Source organism: Lasioglossum baleicum, unplaced genomic scaffold (assembly GCF_051020765.1).
Source record: "Lasioglossum baleicum unplaced genomic scaffold, iyLasBale1 scaffold0072, whole genome shotgun sequence".
NCBI lineage: Eukaryota > Metazoa > Arthropoda > Insecta > Hymenoptera > Halictidae > Lasioglossum > Lasioglossum baleicum.
This window is the reverse complement of record NW_027469132.1, coordinates 244,298-263,801: the sequence shown is the minus strand read 5'-3', so window position 1 is coordinate 263,801 and position 19,504 is coordinate 244,298. Positions and strand designations below refer to the sequence as shown.

Here is a 19,504-nt window from a genome sequence, read left to right as displayed (position 1 = left end):
TTTGGAACTGTGGGAAACTTGAGACCATTGCTTGTTGACAACTTATATACCTTGCCTCTAGAAGCATAATTTTTACAAGTTCCACAAATAAAACCTGACGGAAAATTATTTATTTGAGATAATATTTTTTCATCATTTGCTTTATCGATTCTCAATACATTTAATTTTACAACGGCAGATTTAAAAAAAAGACCTTCACAACAGCAACATATGAACGAAGGCGTTTCCATACGACATTTGATAAATTGCCATTTCAATTTCGCAGTGGTATTATCATCTTTTTGATTCAATAAACAGTTATATAAATTATCTCGAAACTTTAATACATCAATGTCTCTCTTTTCTTGTTGACATATTGTTTTTTTTAATGATTCTTGATATTTATATCTCAAGCTATGTCTTAATTTTCGTATTCTTAGAACATTATTAAGTCTTTCTTTACATTTGTATTTTTTATGTTTCCTCATTATTCTCATGTGGTTAATATTTTGTTGTAATTCATTTTTCTTATACACAAGATTCGTCCGCAACATCTTATTTCGTGCAATATTTTCAGCAAGTTCTCGGGACTTATATGCATCATTATGCCGTAGTATTTTATTTCGTGCAATATTTTCAGCAAGTTCTCGGGACTTATATGCATCATTATGCCGTAGTATTTTATTTCGTGCAATATTTTCAGCAAGTTCTCGGGACTTATATGCATCATTATGCCGTAGTATTTTATTTCGTGCAATATTTTCAGCAAGTTCTCGGGACTTATATGCATCATTATGCCGTAGTATTTTATTTCGTGCAATATTTTCAGCAAGTTCTCGGGACTTATATGCATCATTATGCCGTAGTATTTTATTTCGTGCAATATTTTCAGCAAGTTCTCGGGACTTATATGCATCATTATGCCGTAGTATCTTATTTCTTGCAGAATTTTTGGCAATTTCTTTTGCAATATAATTTATTCTTTGTCTCAATATCTTCATCCTACGTAGTGTTATTCTATTTTCCAAATGTTTGAAATTTGGATTTTCTCGTTTACGTTTAATTCGATGTAAATTTCTTTCATTCTCTTTGTTACGATAATCGTCATGTTCTCTTTTACGTTTCTTTCGATTTAGCTCTTTTTCATTTTCTTTTTTACGAAAATCGTCTTTCAGTCGTTTCCGTTGTAGTTGTTTGCGAGTAGATTCAATGTGTTTTTTCCTCCAATCAATATTATCACGATATATTTGTCTGTTTCGCATTCGATTTTTCAAATTTTCATCATTTTTATATGTACTTTTAGACCGTAATTTTTTCTTGGCCTGTCTTATTTGTTTATTACGTTTTTCTTCTTTTTCGCTCTCATTCACAACATTATTATTAAGGGAGAGATAATCATATTTTCGTTTTTTATTGATGGCTTTTCGTGATTGACGTTTTACCTTCATTTTCGTATTGTCGGAAAATTGTATACTATTTATTATTCAAAAGGTGTCGCCCCTGGCTGACAATTGTATTTTTTTCAAAAATTGGTGTCGCCTTGGCTGACAAGACAATATTTTTTTATTTAGTACTTTGTGTCGCCTATGGCTGACAATTGTATTTTATTCAAAAATGAGTGTCGCCCTTGGCTGACAAGACAATATTTTTTTATTCAGTACTTTGTGTCGCCTACGGCTGACAATTGTATTTTATTCAAAAATGAGTGTCGCCCTTGGCTGACAAGACAATATTTTTTATTTAGTACTTTGTGTCGCCTACGGCTGACAATTGTATGTTATTTATTAGTACTTTGTGTCGCCTACGGCTGACAATTGTATGTTATTTTTTAGTACTTTGTGTCGCCTACGGCTGACAATTGTATGTTATTTTTTATTAGTACTTTGTGTCGCCTACGGCTGACAATTGTATGTTATTTATTAGTACTTTGTGTCGCCTACGGCTGACAATTGTATGTTATTCAAAACTTTCTATTATATACAAATATATAATATAAATGTATGTATATTATAGACAATATAAAAATGTATGTATATTATATATAATCGGGAAGTTAAGAATAATTTGTATATAAGCAGACAAAATTCTTACCTGTTTCAATATGAAAAGAAACTCATAAGTTATATTCACTCATATACGAAGTGATCACCATGAGTGTCACAGTAGTACTGATAATGAAAATATTTACAGTGAATTCCTCACTCATCCACATCCACACTCAAATATATTTCGTCGTTTGTTTTCTTTAATTGGTTAGAATGTACCAGGTACAGTAGGTGAGACAAAGGTGAGACGTTCACGGGCAAGGAAAAAAGTACTGCTACCATAAACGAGCGCAGGGCCGCTCGTAGATGAATAAATCTAATATATAAAAAAAAATGGATGTTTGTGTATACAGTAATTCTTCGATCGGAGTCCTGGGGGGTGTCTTCCATCGGAGTCCAGTGCCTACTCACTCCACTGCCGGCCAACGCTGCTCCGCGCCGTAGAGCGGCGATGATTGATCTCGGCTCGGGTATATCGGTGTGAACACCACACATTGACTCGAGTGAATCGAGTTCTCAAACTTCTTAATTTTAATGATCGGTTTATGGGACTTTTACTAGCTTATTCCTGGCGTTTCTCTGATTAAAATGATACCAAACACGATATAATTTCAACGTTATTTAGTGGTTTAATCGACGGTAAAAGTTTCGAACGCAACGAAGAAGAGCGTATTGGAAAGAAAGAGATGCGAACCGGCGGCGGCTACTGTTCGTGTTTCTTTCTTTCCAATACGCTCTTCTTCGTTGCGTTCGAAACTTTCATCGTCGATTAAACCACTAAATATTGGCCAAATTATATCGTGTTTGGTATCATTTTAATCAGAGAAATGCCACGATTATGTTGGTGAAAGTTCCATAATGATATCATAGAAAATAAATAAGCTGAGGTCTTGGTGTTTCATTGTGATGACGCATGGGCCTTTAAACTGTGCCGGCGACGACGACACGCGATCCTATTTCATGCTGTCCTTCTCTATGTTCGGCTCGTCGTTTGCGGTCTCGGCGCGGTAGACGCAGTCATAAAAAAAAATATATATAGCCACTGTACCCTACCGAAGTCCGTCCAAAACCCGGGTGTTGGGACTCCGATCGAAAAATTACTGTATACAGTAATTCTTCGATCGGAGTCTTGGGGGGTGTCTCCGATCGGAGTCCAGTGCCTACTCACTCCACTGCCGGCCAACGCTGCTCCGCGCCGTAGAGCGGCGATGATTGATCTCGGCTCGGGTATATCGGTGTAAACACCACGCATTGACTCGAGTGAATCGAGTTCTCAAACTTCTTAATTTTAATGATCGGTTTATGGGACTTTTACTAGCTTATTCCTGGCGTTTCTCTGATTAAAATGATACCAAACACGATATAATTTCAACGTTATTTAGTGGTTTAATCGACGGTGAAAGTTTCGAACGCAACGAAGAAGAGCGTATTGGAAAGAAAGAGATGCGAACCAGCGGCGGCTACTGTTCGCGTCTCTTTCTTTCCAATACGCTCTTCTTCGTTGCGTTCGAAACTTTCATCGTCGATTAAACCACTAAATATTGGCCAAATTATATCGTGTTTGGTATCATTTTAATCAGAGAAATGCCACGAATATGTTGGTGAAAGTTCCATAATGATATCATAGAAAATAAGAAAGCTGAGGTCTTGGTGTTTCATTGTTATGACGCACGGGCCTTTAAACTGTGCCGGCGACGGTGACACGCGATCCTATTTCATTCTGTCCTTCTCTATGTTCGGCTCATCGTTTGAAGTCTCGGCGAGGTAGACGCAGTCATAAAAAAAAATATAGCCTCCGTACTCTACCCAAGTCCGTCCAACTCCCGGGTGTGGAGACTCCGATCGAAAAATTACTGTATATATATAATTAATAGACTTCGAAACTGTTTAACCGATCAACATGAAACTTGGCACATATATGTATTTTTTCATGGAGAAGGTTTTTACGCTATTCAATTTGTTGTAACTCGCCGCTGTAGATGGCGCTGCAATACATCAACTTCTATACCGTTGAACCTATCGCTATGAAAATTGGTATACATAGGTATTTGAGAACGAGGAATCTTCTATATAAATAATATAATATACATAAAATCGTGTCTGTCTCTCTGTATGTATGTATGTACGTATGTACATATGTATGTTTGTAACGGCATCACTTGAGAACGGCTCAACGTAGAAAGATGGGGCTTGAACCATTAGACGCGGCGTTTCTTCGGGAAGGTTTAGGAACAAACCGCATTCAAAAAAGTCTATTGGTTCAAAAGTTGTCACGTCATTAGTGAAAAAAGTCAACTTTTTCGCTCTCTTTTGGGCACGTTTCTGCTTATAACTTTTCAACAAATGGACTTTTTTGAATGCGGTTTGCTCTAATTCCTTGCCGAAGAAACGCCGCGTCTAACGGTTCAAACCGCAGCTTTCTACGTAGGTGAGTGCGAGAGAGAGAGAGAGAGAGAAACAGAGAGAGAGAGCTACAAAGCAACGCGAAAAGCGAAATGGAATTGAACGAAATAGATTATCACAAACACGTTCAATACATATGCTTTTAAAAAATACTGTGCCACAGCAACGCATGGCGGGGGAAAGCTAGTATAAACTCTGTCTCAGGAGAGAAGGGACTTGGGTAACGACCAGTTTACGTCGTTCGCTGCGCAGGTTCGCCCTGATTGGTAGTACTCCCAATGCACAACGCATGCGCGCAGTGGCACTGAAGCGACGCCACGCGCCGCAGCGCTGCAGACTGCCTCATTCGCGTTCTACCGGGTGTACTCAGGTGTACTGCATTACGCACGCTTCCACAGTTTTCTTTGTGTTCTGTTTGCACAGTGTTTTTGAAGTGTCAAAATTATGTAGATACAATATATTAACACACATCTACAAAAAATGTACAAATTATATATAAAATTAAATAAAATATATTGGGTCTTTACATAATTCAATCATATTCTTTGTGTGTAAATCGTAATTTGTACATATTTATTATTTACAAACATTAACCGTAATGGAAATGTTGCGTTACGGTAACATTGGTACCTCCACCACGGCCACGGCCTCTTCCTCTTCCCCCACGACCAGCTCCTCTACCCCTTCGTCCATTGGTACGATGGAGCCAACGCTCCCGCGATGCGCCGCCATTGGTGCCACGATCTGAAAAAGAAAAAAACATTAATTATATATATAAAATTCATTCTCAAATATATGCCTTTCGGCGTTACATTTTTTTCTCTTCCTCCTGCATTTCGACATTTCTTACATAATTACATTTTACTCTCTCTCTCTCTCTCTCTCTCTCTTTCTCTCTCTCTCTCTCTCTCTCTCTCTCTCACCACACACACACATTCCACCTTCCTCTCCCTCCCTTGTCCTTCTCCTAGTCTTCGTTTTGCCAGTTCCCTCATTTTACTTGTATCCACGTCTCCACCAGTGGCATTGCATTCCTTCTTCCTAGATCTTTCCAGGGTCCATCGTCTTTTCCTATCTTTTCTGCTCTACCTCCCGGAGAATCTGCTTTTCTTCCTTATGCCTACATCTCTTTTCTAATGTCTTCATATCTTTGTTTTATTTTTATTATCTTTTTCATCTCCCCCTCCCATTCCTTCTCCTTCTCTCTCCATTCGTTTCCTTCTCTGTCCCTCAGTACTTCTTCTTTCTCGTCCCACTTCCACATCTTCCCTTCTATCCATAATTTCATATATCCTGTTTTGACTATTTTCCCCCTTTCCTCTTTCCTTCTCCGTTACCTATCTTAACCTCCATTGCACTTTTCTTTCTTCCCATGTGAGGTCGTCTTCTATCCTTTCTTTTCTCCCTGCCAATCTCTTTTTTTCTGCCATTATTCTTGTTTTCTGTTCCATTGTCGCTATTTTTACCACCGCCCATTCTCCCTTTCCTATCCCCTTTCTGCCCCCTCTCCTGACTTCTTCAATTTCGATCTTTTCTCCTATCACCCCTATTAAGTTCCGTACTTCTTCTTGTCCATCTCCACTATCTTTCATTTCTATACCCTTTATTATTATATTCCTTTTCCTTATCTCCCTTTCCTTTCTTTCCCACTTCATCTGCAGCACCTTCAGCCTACTTTCCAATTCTTCACTTTTCCTTTCCCCATGTTCTTTTCCTGTCTTATTCTCTATCTCTTCTAGCCTTTCTTCTATTTTTTATCCTCTATTTTCCCTTTCATCTCTATCTTCTTTATGCTCTCTTCTATTTCCCTCAGCGATTTTCTGTCCTTTTTCCTTTCCTTTTCCCACTCTTCTCTCATTTCTTTCAGATCGTTCATCACTCCCTTTATCTCTTTCCATCCTTGTCTCCACGTCTCTCTTATTCCCTCCTTAATTTCTTCCCATATCATCTCTCTGATTTCTTCCATCCAAGTCCTTTCTTGCTTGCCTTCTTTATCCTTTTTTTCCGGCTTTCTTTCTATCCTTTGGCTTACCTTAATTACTTCCTCTTCCTTTTCTTCTCTTCCCTCACTCTATCTCACTTTTCCTTTTTCCTCTATCCTTCTCTCTATTTCCGTAATGTATCACTGCTTTTTCTTCCATGTTCTTCCATCTTCTTTGCCTTTCTTACGCTTTCTCTTTCCTTTCCTTCCTTTTCTGTTCCTTCCTTTTCTTTTCTTTCCCCCATGTTGAAGTCCCTCCACCATGTCTGGTTCGTCTGTTCCCTTAGCCACTCTCTGATTTCTCTAAATTCACTCCTTCCTCCGTCTTCCTCCGTCCCACTCTTATCTTGCCTGTCCTCTCCATCCTTTTTTACTGTCATTCCTGTTCTTTCCTGTTCTTTCCTAACCTCTGTGTTAATTTTTTCGTTTTGTTTTCTTATTTATTTCCCGTCTTTATCTGCCTTCCCGTCTTCTGTCCTCTGCCCTTCGTTCTTTTCCCGTACGATGTAGCTCTCTTCACCGTCACTTCTGTCTCTGCACGCCTCTACCGCCTTTTTCTCACTGCACTCCTAACCTCAATTTCTGCTCACTTATCTTTTTCTCCTCTCTTCTTCTCCAACTTATTTTTTTTCACATTCTTATTTCCAACCTCTTCTCAGTACTTCTTTTTCTTATTGCGCCACTTTCCTGCTCTTCCTCCCTGCCTTTCTCTTGTTAACATCACATCTTTCTCCCACACTCGAAAACAAACACCTTCTCACCATGCTCTCGGAAACGGACAAAACATTAATTATATATTCCCATATTATTATGTCTGTTTTTTTTCGAAAATATGACCCATATATATCCTGAAAAATTCAAGGAAACACTTACTTTTATTCTGCACTTCCAAAGCTTGGAGGAGGCGTTGCATTAATGCAACGGGAACCTCCACATTGTGCTCAACAACGGTCGTATCCGTCGTATCCCTCCGTGCTGGCAGTGGAGGAGGTGGTGACGGTGGTCGCAGAGGAAGTGGCGGTTGTGCTTCGCTGTGGCCCGCTGAGGTGCCCGGTGAGGGAGGCGCCCCCATAATCATGACCTCCATTTGTTTCTGTAAATCTTGAATAAAAAAAAATGTTAAACAGCATTGATGAAGAAAAGAATTATTTTATAGGAAATATATGATTAGTGTTAATATTATATACTTACTGGTCACCTCTTCATTTGGATTCCGTTCCATATTTTTTGTTGATACTGTTAGTCAGCCTTTTTTTTCAATCTGGAATTACAGTAACTTGGAAGTTAATATGGATATGAATCGGGAAGTTAAAAATAAACTTGTTAGAAAATCAGATTAGTGTACCTATGGAGACTTACCTGTAAACCGTACAGCTCGAGAAGCACTATCAAACTGATGCTATAAGTACACATGTTTCGCGAATTCCCCACTGAGGACAACGATTCATACTTCGTTTCCTTTATTTTGTTCGATACGACAACCGTGTTGACAACAGCGTTAGCCGCATACCATCGGCAGATGCGAAATATAAAACAGAAAACATCACAGCACGTGATGTCCGAAATTTCAACGCGCAAGCGTCGTCCAAATTAATTATATTTTTCAATATGATATCAATTCATTATATATGTATAAATATTAATTCTGGATACAATCAAATTATATATATATATATATATATATATATATATATATATCTCTCTCGCGCTCTCTCTCCCTCCCACTCTCTCTCTCTCGCCCACTCTCTCTCTCTCTATCTCCATGGCGCTCAATTTTCGGTTCCGCTACAGTAGGCAACCCGATTCTAAATTTTCGGTTCTCCTTCGGAAGGCAACCCACTCGGCGTCTTATCGTGACAGAACTATTTTATATAATAGAGAAAATGTAATGTAAAATTTTTTTTTTGTACTTTCATCGATATTCTTCGAAAATGTATTCTCGGCAGTAGAGATGATTAACTCACTCTTGCATTGGGATGTTTTTTGATTATTGTAAGCGGTAACATTAGCATTAGTTGCATAGTTCAAAAAAAAATTTTTTTTAATTAAAAAAAAATTAATTATTTTTTCGCAAACGATACAACTTCTCATTATCCGGGTTTGCAGTATTGATCTTGGTTTTCTTCGATACTGTTAAGTTAAATTGTCCCAAAATATATAAACCGCGCTCAATTTTGAAACTCTGCCCAGTGCTACATACAACATTTGTAAAGTTCGCCTTTCTGATTTTTTAAAATCCAAACATACTTTCTCGTATGTTTGTCCCTGACTTTTATGAATTGTAATCGCTTCAGCAGGAACCACTGGAAATTGACTACGTGTGATTTGATATTTTTCCTCACTCGACATATTTACTTGATTCGATACTTTTATTATTGGTGTTAAATTTTGATCAATATTTGCATTTTTCATATAATTACGATAACGAGTTCTTACTTTCACTCCTACTCTGGGCAATTGAAAATCTAACCACAATATAGACGGAATTTTAGTATTTTCTTGAAAAGTAATAAATTTTAATATTCCGCATGCTCCATTAACCAATCCGTCTTCAACATCAATGTTATTAATTATCATATATTTTATATTAATTTTCAATTTAATCTCAGTTAATAATTCGTTTTGAACTGATTGTGTTTTTAAAGATTGTAATATAAATTTTTTTGTACTTTCATCGATATTCTTCGAAAATGTATTCTCGGCAGTAGAGATGGTTAACTCACTCTTGCAGTGGGATATTTTTCGATTATTGTAAGCGGTAACATCATCGTAAGGTATAAAAAAAAATTAAAAAAAAAATTTTTTTTTTTAATTTTAAAAAAATCGAAAAAAAATTTTTTTGTGTAATTACGTTTGTTTCTTCGGTGGAAACTTTCCGTTCTCTCGTATAAATTGCATTGTTGAATGAACTTCTTTCGAAAAAAACTAAAAAAACTAAAAAACTACTTGACCAAAATGGACCAAAATCTAATCAGCTCTAAGTTACAGCGGGGCACATCGATTGCATCATACATCATCCTGATCGCGTTGTTACTTTTTCTGAAAACGTTAACGAAAAATTTGATACCATAGAAACAGACATACGCACACACACACACACACACACACACACACACACACACACACACACACACATACGAACATTTTGCTGAAAATAGTCTAAAATGACTGCAATGACCGTGAAACGTGAAGATCTGCTAAAAAATCGATTTTCGATTTTCGGGGTCATTACAATAACTTCCCTATAAAATCGGGAAGTTAATTATACAGCACAAGTTGCAGCAATGGATGCGCATAAGTTAAATTACCTGCATACCGCCGTTTCCTCAAACTGTGTGTTCGTAACTGGCACTGGGAGGATCGCAGTGTCACCACTGCGAGGAGGCCCAGGACTCTGCGCGGCATACGCTGGAAGAATGTCCAGCGTGGTCGGCACCGCGCAGAGACCTAAGGGGCGTTATTGGGATAGACCTCTCGTTGCCTGTCGTGGTCGATCACATGATCGGCAGCGAGAGGTCAAGAGCAGCGTTTGCCTCCTTCTGCGATATTGTGATAACGCAGAAGGTGGCAGCGGAGAGGGAGAGGGAAGCCGACCCCCTCTCCGCCAGGAGGCTAGCATCGGTAGGGGCAACCCCCACGAGGCCGACGGCCCCCTGTAAGGGGCCGCAGACGTAATGGCGGCGGTGGGACTACTTAGTACTTCCACCGCCGCCAAGGGGGGCTGGCCGTTAAGGCGCCCCCGGGGTGGGCAGGTCGCGGGGGGCGAGGTGGAGCAATAATCCACTCCCCGCCTCTACAAAGATGCGACCTGCCGGTCGACCCCCCTCCTTTTATTTTATAATATTTCATTTTAGTCTATATATATTTTATATTCTATATTATAAATTTTATCTTTATCTTTTATTCCCCTTTATTTTGCCCCCCCCCCCTTCTTATGTTTGTTGTGATTTGTCCATTGTATTTATTTACATATTATTATTTATTTATTTATTGACTTTTATTTTATCTATTTTATCTATACACGTTGTCATTTATTGATTTTATCTTTTATTTTATCATATTTTTAAGTTTTATGCGGGTCGATCAGGGGGGTGGGACGGGGGAGGGGACAGACGCGAGCCGGAACTTGCCTCTGTCCCTCCTTGTCTCGTGCGGAAAAAAATACAATGCAGCGTGTACGAGTATTTGCACATGTATAAAAATCGGATGGCGCGGTAACAAAAATTCTAAATTATACAGCACAAGTTGCAGCAATGGATGCGCATAAGTTAAATTACCTGCATACCGCCGTTTCCTCAAACTGTGTGTTCGTAACTGGCACTGGGAGGATCGCAGTGTCACCACTGCGAGGAGGCCCAGGACTCTGCGCGGCATACGCTGGAAGAATGTCCAGCGTGGTCGGCACCGCGCAGAGACCTAAGGGGCGTTATTGGGATAGACCTCTCGTTGCCGGTCGTGGTCGACCACATGATCGGCAGCAAGAGGTCAAGAGCAGCGTGTGCCCCCTTCTGCGAGATTGTGATAACACAGAAGGAGGCAGCGGAGAGGGAGAGGGAAGCTGATCCCCTCTCCGCCAGGAGGCTAGCATTGGCGGGGCAACCCCGACGAGGCCGACGGCCCCCTGTAAGGGGCCGCAGACGTAATGGCGGCGGTGGGACTACTTAGTACTTCCACCGCCGCCAAGGGGGGCTGGCCGTTAAGGCGCCCCCGGGGTGTGCAGGTCGCGGGTGGCGAAGTGGAGCAATAATCCCCTCCCCGCCACTACAAAGATGCGACCTGCCGGTCGACCCCCCTCCTTTTATTTTATAATATTTCATTTTATTCTATATATATTTTATATTCTATATTATAAATTTTATCTTTATCTTTTATTCCCCTTTATTTTGCTGTCACCTTCTTATGTTTGTTGTGTTTTGTCCATTGTATTTATTTACATATTATTATTTATTTATTTATTGACTTTTATTTTATCTATTTTATCTATACACGTTGTCATTTATTGATTTTATCTTTTATTTTATCATATTTTTAAGTTTTATGCGGGTCGACCAGGGGGGTGGCACGGGGGGAGGGGACAGACACGAGCCGGAACTCGCCTCTGTCCCCTCCTTGCCGCGTGCGGAAAAAAATACAATGCAGCGTGTACGAGTATTTGCACATGTATAAAAATCGGATGGCGCGGTAACAAAAATTCTAAATTATACAGCACAAGTTGCAGCAACGGATGCGCATAAGTTAAATTACCTGCATACCGCCGTTTCCTCAAACTGTGTGTTCGTAACTGGCACTGGGAGGATCGCAGTGTCACCACTGCGAGGAGGCCCAGGACTCTGCGCGGCATACGCTGGAAGAATGTCGAGCGTGGTCGGCACCGCGCAGAGACCTAAGGGGCGTTATTGGGATGGACCTCTCGTTGCCGGTAGTGGTCGATCACATGATCGGCAGCGAGAGGTCAAGAGCAGCGTTTGCCTCCTTCTGCGTGATTGTGATAACACAGTAGGAGGCAGCGGAGAGGGAGAGGGAAGCTGATCCCCTCTCCGCCAGGAGGCTAGCATCGGTAGGGGCAACCCCCACGAGGCCGACGGCCCCCTGTAAGGGGCCGCAGACGTAATGGCGGCGGTGGGACTACTTAGTACTTCCACCGCCGCCAAGGGGGGCTGGCCGTTAAGGCGCCCCCGGGGTGGGCAGGTCGCGGGGGGCGAGGTGGAGCAATAATCCACTCCCCGCCTCTACAAAGATGCGACCTGCCGGTCGACCCCCCTCCTTTTATTTTATAATATTTCATTTTATTCTATATATATTTTATATTCTATATTATAAATTTTATCTTTATCTTTTATTCCCCTTTATTTTGCCCCCCCCCCTTCTTATGTTTGTTGTGATTTGTCCATTGTATTTATTTACATATTATTATTTATTTATTTATTGACTTTTATTTTATCTATTTTATCTATACACGTTGTCATTTATTGATTTTATCTTTTATTTTATCATATTTTTAAGTTTTATGCGGGTCGATCAGGGGGGTGGGACGGGGGAGGGGACAGACGCGAGCCGGAACTTGCCTCTGTCCCTCCTTGTCTCGTGCGGAAAAAAATACAATGCAGCGTGTACGAGTATTTGCACATGTATACAAATCGGATGGCGCGGTAACAAAAATTCTAAATTATACAGCACAAGTTGCAGCAATGGATGCGCATAAGTTAAATTACCTGCATACCGCCGTTTCCTCAAACTGTGTGTTCGTAACTGGCACTGGGAGGATCGCAGTGTCACCACTGCGAGGAGGCCCAGGACTCTGCGCGGCATACGCTGGAAGAATGTCCAGTGTGGTCGGCACCGCGCAGAGACCTAAGGGGCGTTATTGGGATAGACCTCTCGTTGCCTGTCGTGGTCGATCACATGATCGGCAGCGAGAGGTCAAGAGCAGCGTTTGCCTCCTTCTGCGATATTGTGATAACGCAGATGGTGGCAGCGGAGAGGGAGAGGGAAGCCGACCCCCTCTCCGCCAGGAGGCTAGCATCGGTAGGGGCAACCCCCACGAGGCCGACGGCCACCTGTAAGGGGCCGCAGACGTAATGGCGGCGGTGGGACTACTTAGTACTTCCACCGCCGCCAAGGGGGGCTGGCCGTTAAGGCGCCCCCGGGGTGGGCAGGTCGCGGGGGGCGAGGTGGAGCAATAATCCACTCCCCGCCTCTACAAAGATGCGACCTGCCGGTCGACCCCCCTCCTTTTATTTTATAATATTTCATTTTATTCTATATATATTTTATATTCTATATTATAAATTTTATCTTTATCTTTTATTCCCCTTTATTTTGCCCCCCCCCCTTCTTATGTTTGTTGTGATTTGTCCATTGTATTTATTTACATATTATTATTTATTTATTTATTGACTTTTATTTTATCTATTTTATCTATACACGTTGTCATTTATTGATTTTATCTTTTATTTTATCATATTTTTAAGTTTTATGCGGGTCGATCAGGGGGGTGGGACGGGGGAGGGGACAGACGCGAGCCGGAACTTGCCTCTGTCCCTCCTTGTCTCGTGCGGAAAAAAATACAATGCAGCGTGTACGAGTATTTGCACATGTATAAAAATCGGATGGCGCGGTAACAAAAATTCTAAATTATACAGCACAAGTTGCAGCAATGGATGCGCATAAGTTAAATTACCTGCATACCGCCGTTTCCTCAAACTGTGTGTTCGTAACTGGCACTGGGAGGATCGCAGTGTCACCACTGCGAGGAGGCCCAGGACTCCGCGCGGCATACGCTGGAAGAATGTCCAGGGTGGTCGGCGCCGCTCAGAGACCTAAGGGGCGTTATTGGGATGGACCTCTCGTTGCCGGTCGTGGTCGACCACATGATCGGCAGCAAGAGGTCAAGAGCAGCGTGTGCCCCCTTCTGCGAGATTGTGATAACACAGAAAGAGGCAGCGGAGAGGGAGAGGGAAGCTGATCCCCTCTTCGCCAGGAGGCTAGCATTGGCGGGGCAACCCCGACGAGGCCGACGGCCCCCTGTAAGGGGCCGCAGACGTAATGGCGGCGGTGGGACTACTTAGTACTTCCACCGCCGCCAAGGGGGGCTGGCCGTTAAGGCGCCCCCGGGGTGGGCAGGTCGCGGGGGGCGAGGTGGAGCAATAATCCCCTCCCCGCCACTACAAAGTTGCGACCTGCCGGTCGACCCCCCTCCTTTTATTTTATAATATTTCATTTTATTCTATATATATTTTATATTCTATATTATAAATTTTATCTTTATGTTTTATTCCCCTTTATTTTGCTGTCACCTTCTTATGTTTGTTGTGTTTTGTCCATTGTATTTATTTACTGTTTATGCTTTTCAGAGCTTGTAAGACTCTGTATCCGTTTATTATAAAAGTCAACAGTACTTGGTACAAATCGTCGGTATTAAATGCGCGTTTCACGCGTTGCTCCGCAAATGAGTTATAACCACGTGCGGTCGATTGTCTGCAAAAGAGATTAGTCGCTCGCACGTGTTTCCCGAATCGTATTGCGTCGCGATCGAGACAAAGGACAAGACTGACTCATTACCGTATCGTGTACATTCACGCGTTCTCGCGAGCGATGAGAACGCGCCCGTGGGTCTAGCTAGTATACAAGACGCGGTATTTTATGAAACAAGCGAAACGGCCTCAACATACCGCCCGCCTCGCGAAGTTATCCTTAACTGAGCGACAAGGCAGTACTTTTTCCATAACGGCCTAAGCAAAACAACGCGCAATGGGCAAGAATAATCGGGCTCGCGTGCCCGAGATTTGTCCCCTACGCCGCCCGCCATGAGGAGCTGGCTACACAGTCGTCTGGGGAACGCGTGACTCCATGAAATGCACGGCCACGGTCTCGTTGATGGGCAGGTGGATAAGCCGATGGACCGGTCGCCTCAGTTGGGTGGTGGCCGTCCTGAGCGTTACGACTCTGCAAACCCTGTCGGTACCCCGGTGCTGGCGGACAACTCTCGCCAGTGGCCACTTGGTAGGTGGAAGGGGGTCATCCATCAGGATCACCAGGTCCCCGACCTGATAATCGTAGCCCGGGCGGAGCCACTTGGAGCGCTGCTGCAGTTGGGTGAGGAATTCTCGCCGCCACCGCTTCCAAAAGTGATTCCGCATGAGGGACAGGAGCCGCCATCTGGAACAAACTGAAACCTTCTCGTTCGTCTCTGTAAAAGGCTCTACAGGAGCCTTGAGGGCTGAGCCGATCAAGAAGTGGCCCGGGGTCAGCGCCGATACGTCCTCCTCGTTGCTGCTGAGCGGGCCGAGAGGTCTGGAGTTGAGGCACGCCTCGATTTGGTGACAGACAGTTGAAAACTCCTCGTACGTGAGCTTGGCATCCCCAATGACCCGCTTCAGATGCCTCTTGAAGCTCCTGACATTGGCCTCCCAAAGTCCGCCAAAGTGCGGGGCTCGAGGTGGTATGTGCGACCACTGGATCCCGTCCGCTGCTATGGCTGCAGCGATTTCCTGAGTCATGGCGGAAGTAGCCTCAAATAAGCGACGGAGCTCTGCTGCTGCTCCTTGGAACGTCGTACCGTTGTCGCTGTAAACGGTGTGACATAATCCTCGCCTTGCGACGAAGCGCGCAAACGCGGCCAAGAATGATGATGACGAGCACATCTTCCTGCAATTTGGGCCCCGCATGCAAGCAGCTATTCAACGAGACCCCGGCGGAATCGGCTTGGGACGCGTTGAAGACTACGCGTATTTTCCCTTTACCGCCGTCTTTAAAGACTGCATGATGAGGGAGATAAAAAACGTCGCTCTTACCCGACTGCTCGTTGACCACCTTCTCCATGTGACCTAGCGCCTGGTACTCCTGCATGAAGACTTTATACGGTGGAGCCAACTCGGGTTGTCTCACAAAACGACGCTCTAATCTCGTCAAGCAAGCAGCAGCCGTGGACTTTGAATCAGCAAAGACAGGTTCCCTAGCAAACGGGAGCCTGACAACGAAGCGACCATCTGCCCTGCGCGAGTGAGTCCTCCGAAAATGATCGTAGCACTCCTCATCCTGCGGAGACAACTGGGGCGGCTTGTTGACTTCTTCAATCTCCCAGAATCTTGTCAACGCGGAGGTTAGCTCTCGGTCCACAGCAACGTGAAATCCCGATACCTCCGCTTTCCCTCCGGTTTCTTGCACAGGTACTTTTCCTAGCACGACCCAGCCGAGAGAGGTTTCCATTGCAGTGGGTGCCCCCGGTTGTCGGTCGATGCCTGGCCGTATCACCTTCGCAAGAGCCTCCGCATTCAAAATGCAGTCGATGCGCCCTGGTTTGAAGTAGACCGGATCCGCTAGTGGTCGCGAGGCAAGATGTGGCCACGCGGTTGGGTCGACAGGTAGACGTGGCAGCAGGGACGTCAACCTTTTTAAAACCAGCGCTGTAAAATCGAGAGAGAATTTGTCGTCACGCTCCGACTTGAGCGTTAGATGGACTCTGCTTCTGGCCACCGCTGTCCGCTCGGCTCCGACTCCATTGACCGCCACATGAGTCGACTGGCGACGAAGTCCAAGTGCCTGTACAGCTTGCTCTGTTACGAAGGACTCCTCTGCGCCCGAATCCAGCAAGGCCCTTACGGTGATGGCGGCACCCGTTGACTGGAGCACGACGCAGGCAGTTGCCAGCAGCACAGTCTGTCCCCCAGTGATGGCGAGCACAGACGCCTCTCCCGGCGCCGATTCGCTCTCCGCATTCTGCAACGTAGCCACCGCAACGTTCGAAGTGGCTGTCTTGTCCTGGTGCAACTTCGTATGATGCTTTTCATGGCACACGGAGCACCGATATTTTGAGGTGCAAGCCCCCACAACATGCCTTGCGCTCAGGCAGTTGAGACAGAGCCTAGCCGTTTGCACGTGGGCTCTTCTATTTGTCGGAGGCGCATTGGAGAAGACACTGCAACGCCCAATGAAGTGTGGTCCGTCGCAGAACGAGCATTTGTCCGGCTCTCTCGTAGACGAGTTCCTCGGCGTGGCAACGTGAGCTGAAGACTTCTTCGTTTTCTTGCTTTCCTTGGCCTTGGACGAGGACTGCGACTGCTGACCTGGAGCGGACGTTTCCTCTCGAACGGACTTGGACCGGTCGCCCACGACAAGGTCCAGAGTTCGTATCCTGTCCTCCAGGAAGTATTTGAACTCTGCGAATGTGGGGAATTCGTTATTTTTCTTCTTCTCCAGCTCCCTAGCCCAGTCCAACCTCGTCGGAGTTGCAAGTTTGCTCTCGATGAAGTAGATTAGGACGGCGTCCCAATGCTCGACCGGAAGTCCAAGAGTTCTAAACACGTTGATGCTCTCATTCGTCGTGTTTAGCAGCTGGTTAATGTGCGTTCCGGTTTCCTCGTCGCTAGCCTCTGTTCCAGTAACGGCCTGCATTTGCGTGCTGAATCGGAGGAACCTGTTGTCGTAGCGTCGACACAGCGTTTCCCAGGCTGTAAGGAAGTTTGCGCCTACCATCTGGATGCCCTTCAACCTTGCCTGTGCCTCGCCTGACAAACAGTTTAATAAGTGTTCCAGCTTGATAACCGGCGTCATCCCTTTATCTGCGATGACCAAGGAGGTAAAACGCTCCTTAAAGGCTTCCCAATCGCGTTGAGTCCCATCGAAGCGGGGCAGTTTTAACCTTTCGAATGTTCTCTGTACTGAGTTCTCCGCGATACTGCGGTCATGCGTTGCAAGAACGTGCGTATCGGAAGGGCCCTGGAGCTCTTTTGATTTTTCCTCCAGCCATGCTTTTGCGTACAGATACGCTTCCATTGTGGATCCATACAGATCTGCCTTGAAGTAGGAGTGGTCGCTTAGGCTATCCATATGCTCTGCCAGAATCAAGTCTCGGTCTTGGAAGCCTTTCCAATACTCCTGCAGGAGTGCCTGTCTCGCTTCGACATCCGACAACGTAAGCTTATCGGCGGCCTTCTTTTTCGTAGTGTTGCCCACGAAGTTTAAAATGAACACCGCGACACGCTTTTGCGCTGTGAACAGTGCTTCATGCCCCGTCATTGTCAAAGCCGATCGACTCCCGTATTGCACAATCGAACGAACCGAAATTGTACAAGTTGCAGATTGCTGCAAATACTGTCTGCAAATTGAAAGCAATGTACCGAGAACACTCGCGACGATTATGTGAGACGCGAAGCAAAGGCGATCACACCTGTCGCGATGCGAACCAAACGACCACGTTTTCGCTTGTATGTGTGCGTGTCGCGTGCGAAACCGCTGATTCCCGATGGACCGACACCGATTTCGAACGAGTGAGTGCGACGAAGACAGCAATAGTCTCGACGGTTTTGCGCGTATTCGGAGTTTGTTTTCGATTTCGCGCTCGCTCTGTCTCTCTCGCTCTGCTAGCGTCGCGTTTCGCGCACCACGGCGTGACGTCACAAAGGTTGAAATGTCCGTTAGCCTCGTGGAATCTGTTCGATTTTTCACCGATTACGCTCACTTTGACGCACACACTGTATCTGCACCAACGCACTTTTTTCCGCACCAATCACTGCAACGCGACGGATGCACTGCTTACCGGTCTTGCAAGGGAATCCGGCTCGAAGGACCAAAAATGTTTATGCTTTTCAGAGCTTGTAAGACTCTGTATCCGTTTATTATAAAAGTCAACAGTACTTGGTACAAATCGTCGGTATTAAATGCGCGTTTCACGCGTTGCTCCGCAAATGAGTTATAACCACGTGCGGTCGATTGTCGGCAAAAGAGATTAGTCGCTCGCACGTGTTTCCCGAATCGTATTGCGTCGCGATCGAGACAAAGGACAAGACTGACTCATTACCGTATCGTGTACATTCACGCGTTCTCGCGAGCGATGAGAACGCGCCCGTGGGTCTAGCTAGTATACAAGACGCGGTATTTTATGAAACAAGCGAAACGGCCTCAACATTTACATATTATTATTTATTTATTTATTGACTTTTATTTTATCTATTTTATCTATACACGTTGTCATTTATTGATTTTATCTTTTATTTTATCATATTTTTAAGTTTTATGCGGGTCGACCAGGGGGGTGGCACGGGGGGAGGGGACAGACACGAGCCGGAACTCGCCTCTGTCCCCTCCTTGTCGCGTGCGGAAAAAAATACAATGCAGCGTGTACGAGTATTTGCACATGTATAAAAATCGGATGGCGCGGTAACAAAAATTCTAAATTATACAGCACAAGTTGCAGCAATGGATGCGCATAAGTTAAATTACCTGCATACCGCCGTTTCCTCAAACTGTGTGTTCGTAACTGGCACTGGGAGGATCGCAGTGTCACCACTGCGAGGAGGCCCAGGACTCTGCGCGGCATACGCTGGAAGAATGTCCAGCGTGGTCGGCACCGCGCAGAGACCTAAGGGGCGTTATTGGGATAGACCTCTCGTTGCCTGTCGTGGTCGATCACATGATCGGCAGCGAGAGGTCAAGAGCAGCGTTTGCCTCCTTCTGCGATATTGTGATAACGCAGAAGGTGGCAGCGGAGAGGGAGAGGGAAGCCGACCCCCTCTCCGCCAGGAGGCTAGCATCGGTAGGGGCAACCCCCACGAGGCCGACGGCCCCCTGTAAGGGGCCGCAGACGTATTGGCGGCGG

The 19,504-nt window shown here is 44.6% G+C and overlaps 2 protein-coding genes across 2 annotated transcripts; both read right to left on the bottom strand.

The window, feature by feature from the left end:
• Positions 1–14,726: 14,726 nt before the first annotated feature.
• LOC143219769 (uncharacterized) lies at positions 14,727–15,407 on the bottom strand. The gene has a single exon (XM_076445647.1). It carries the CDS (start codon positions 15,405–15,407, stop codon positions 14,727–14,729), a length of 681 nt encoding a protein of 226 aa, XP_076301762.1.
• Positions 15,408–15,420: 13 nt separating this feature from the next.
• LOC143219768 (uncharacterized) lies at positions 15,421–17,925 on the bottom strand. The gene has a single exon (XM_076445646.1). It carries the CDS (start codon positions 17,923–17,925, stop codon positions 15,421–15,423), a length of 2,505 nt encoding a protein of 834 aa, XP_076301761.1.
• Positions 17,926–19,504: the final 1,579 nt, after the last annotated feature.

Bases quoted from the DNA above. Each gene is read 5' to 3' on its own strand.
- LOC143219768 (XM_076445646.1), bottom strand. From the start codon at position 17,925: ATGACGGGGCATGAAGCACTGTTCACAGCGCAAAAGCGTGTCGCGGTG.
- LOC143219769 (XM_076445647.1), bottom strand. From the start codon at position 15,407: ATGACTCAGGAAATCGCTGCAGCCATAGCAGCGGACGGGATCCAGTGG.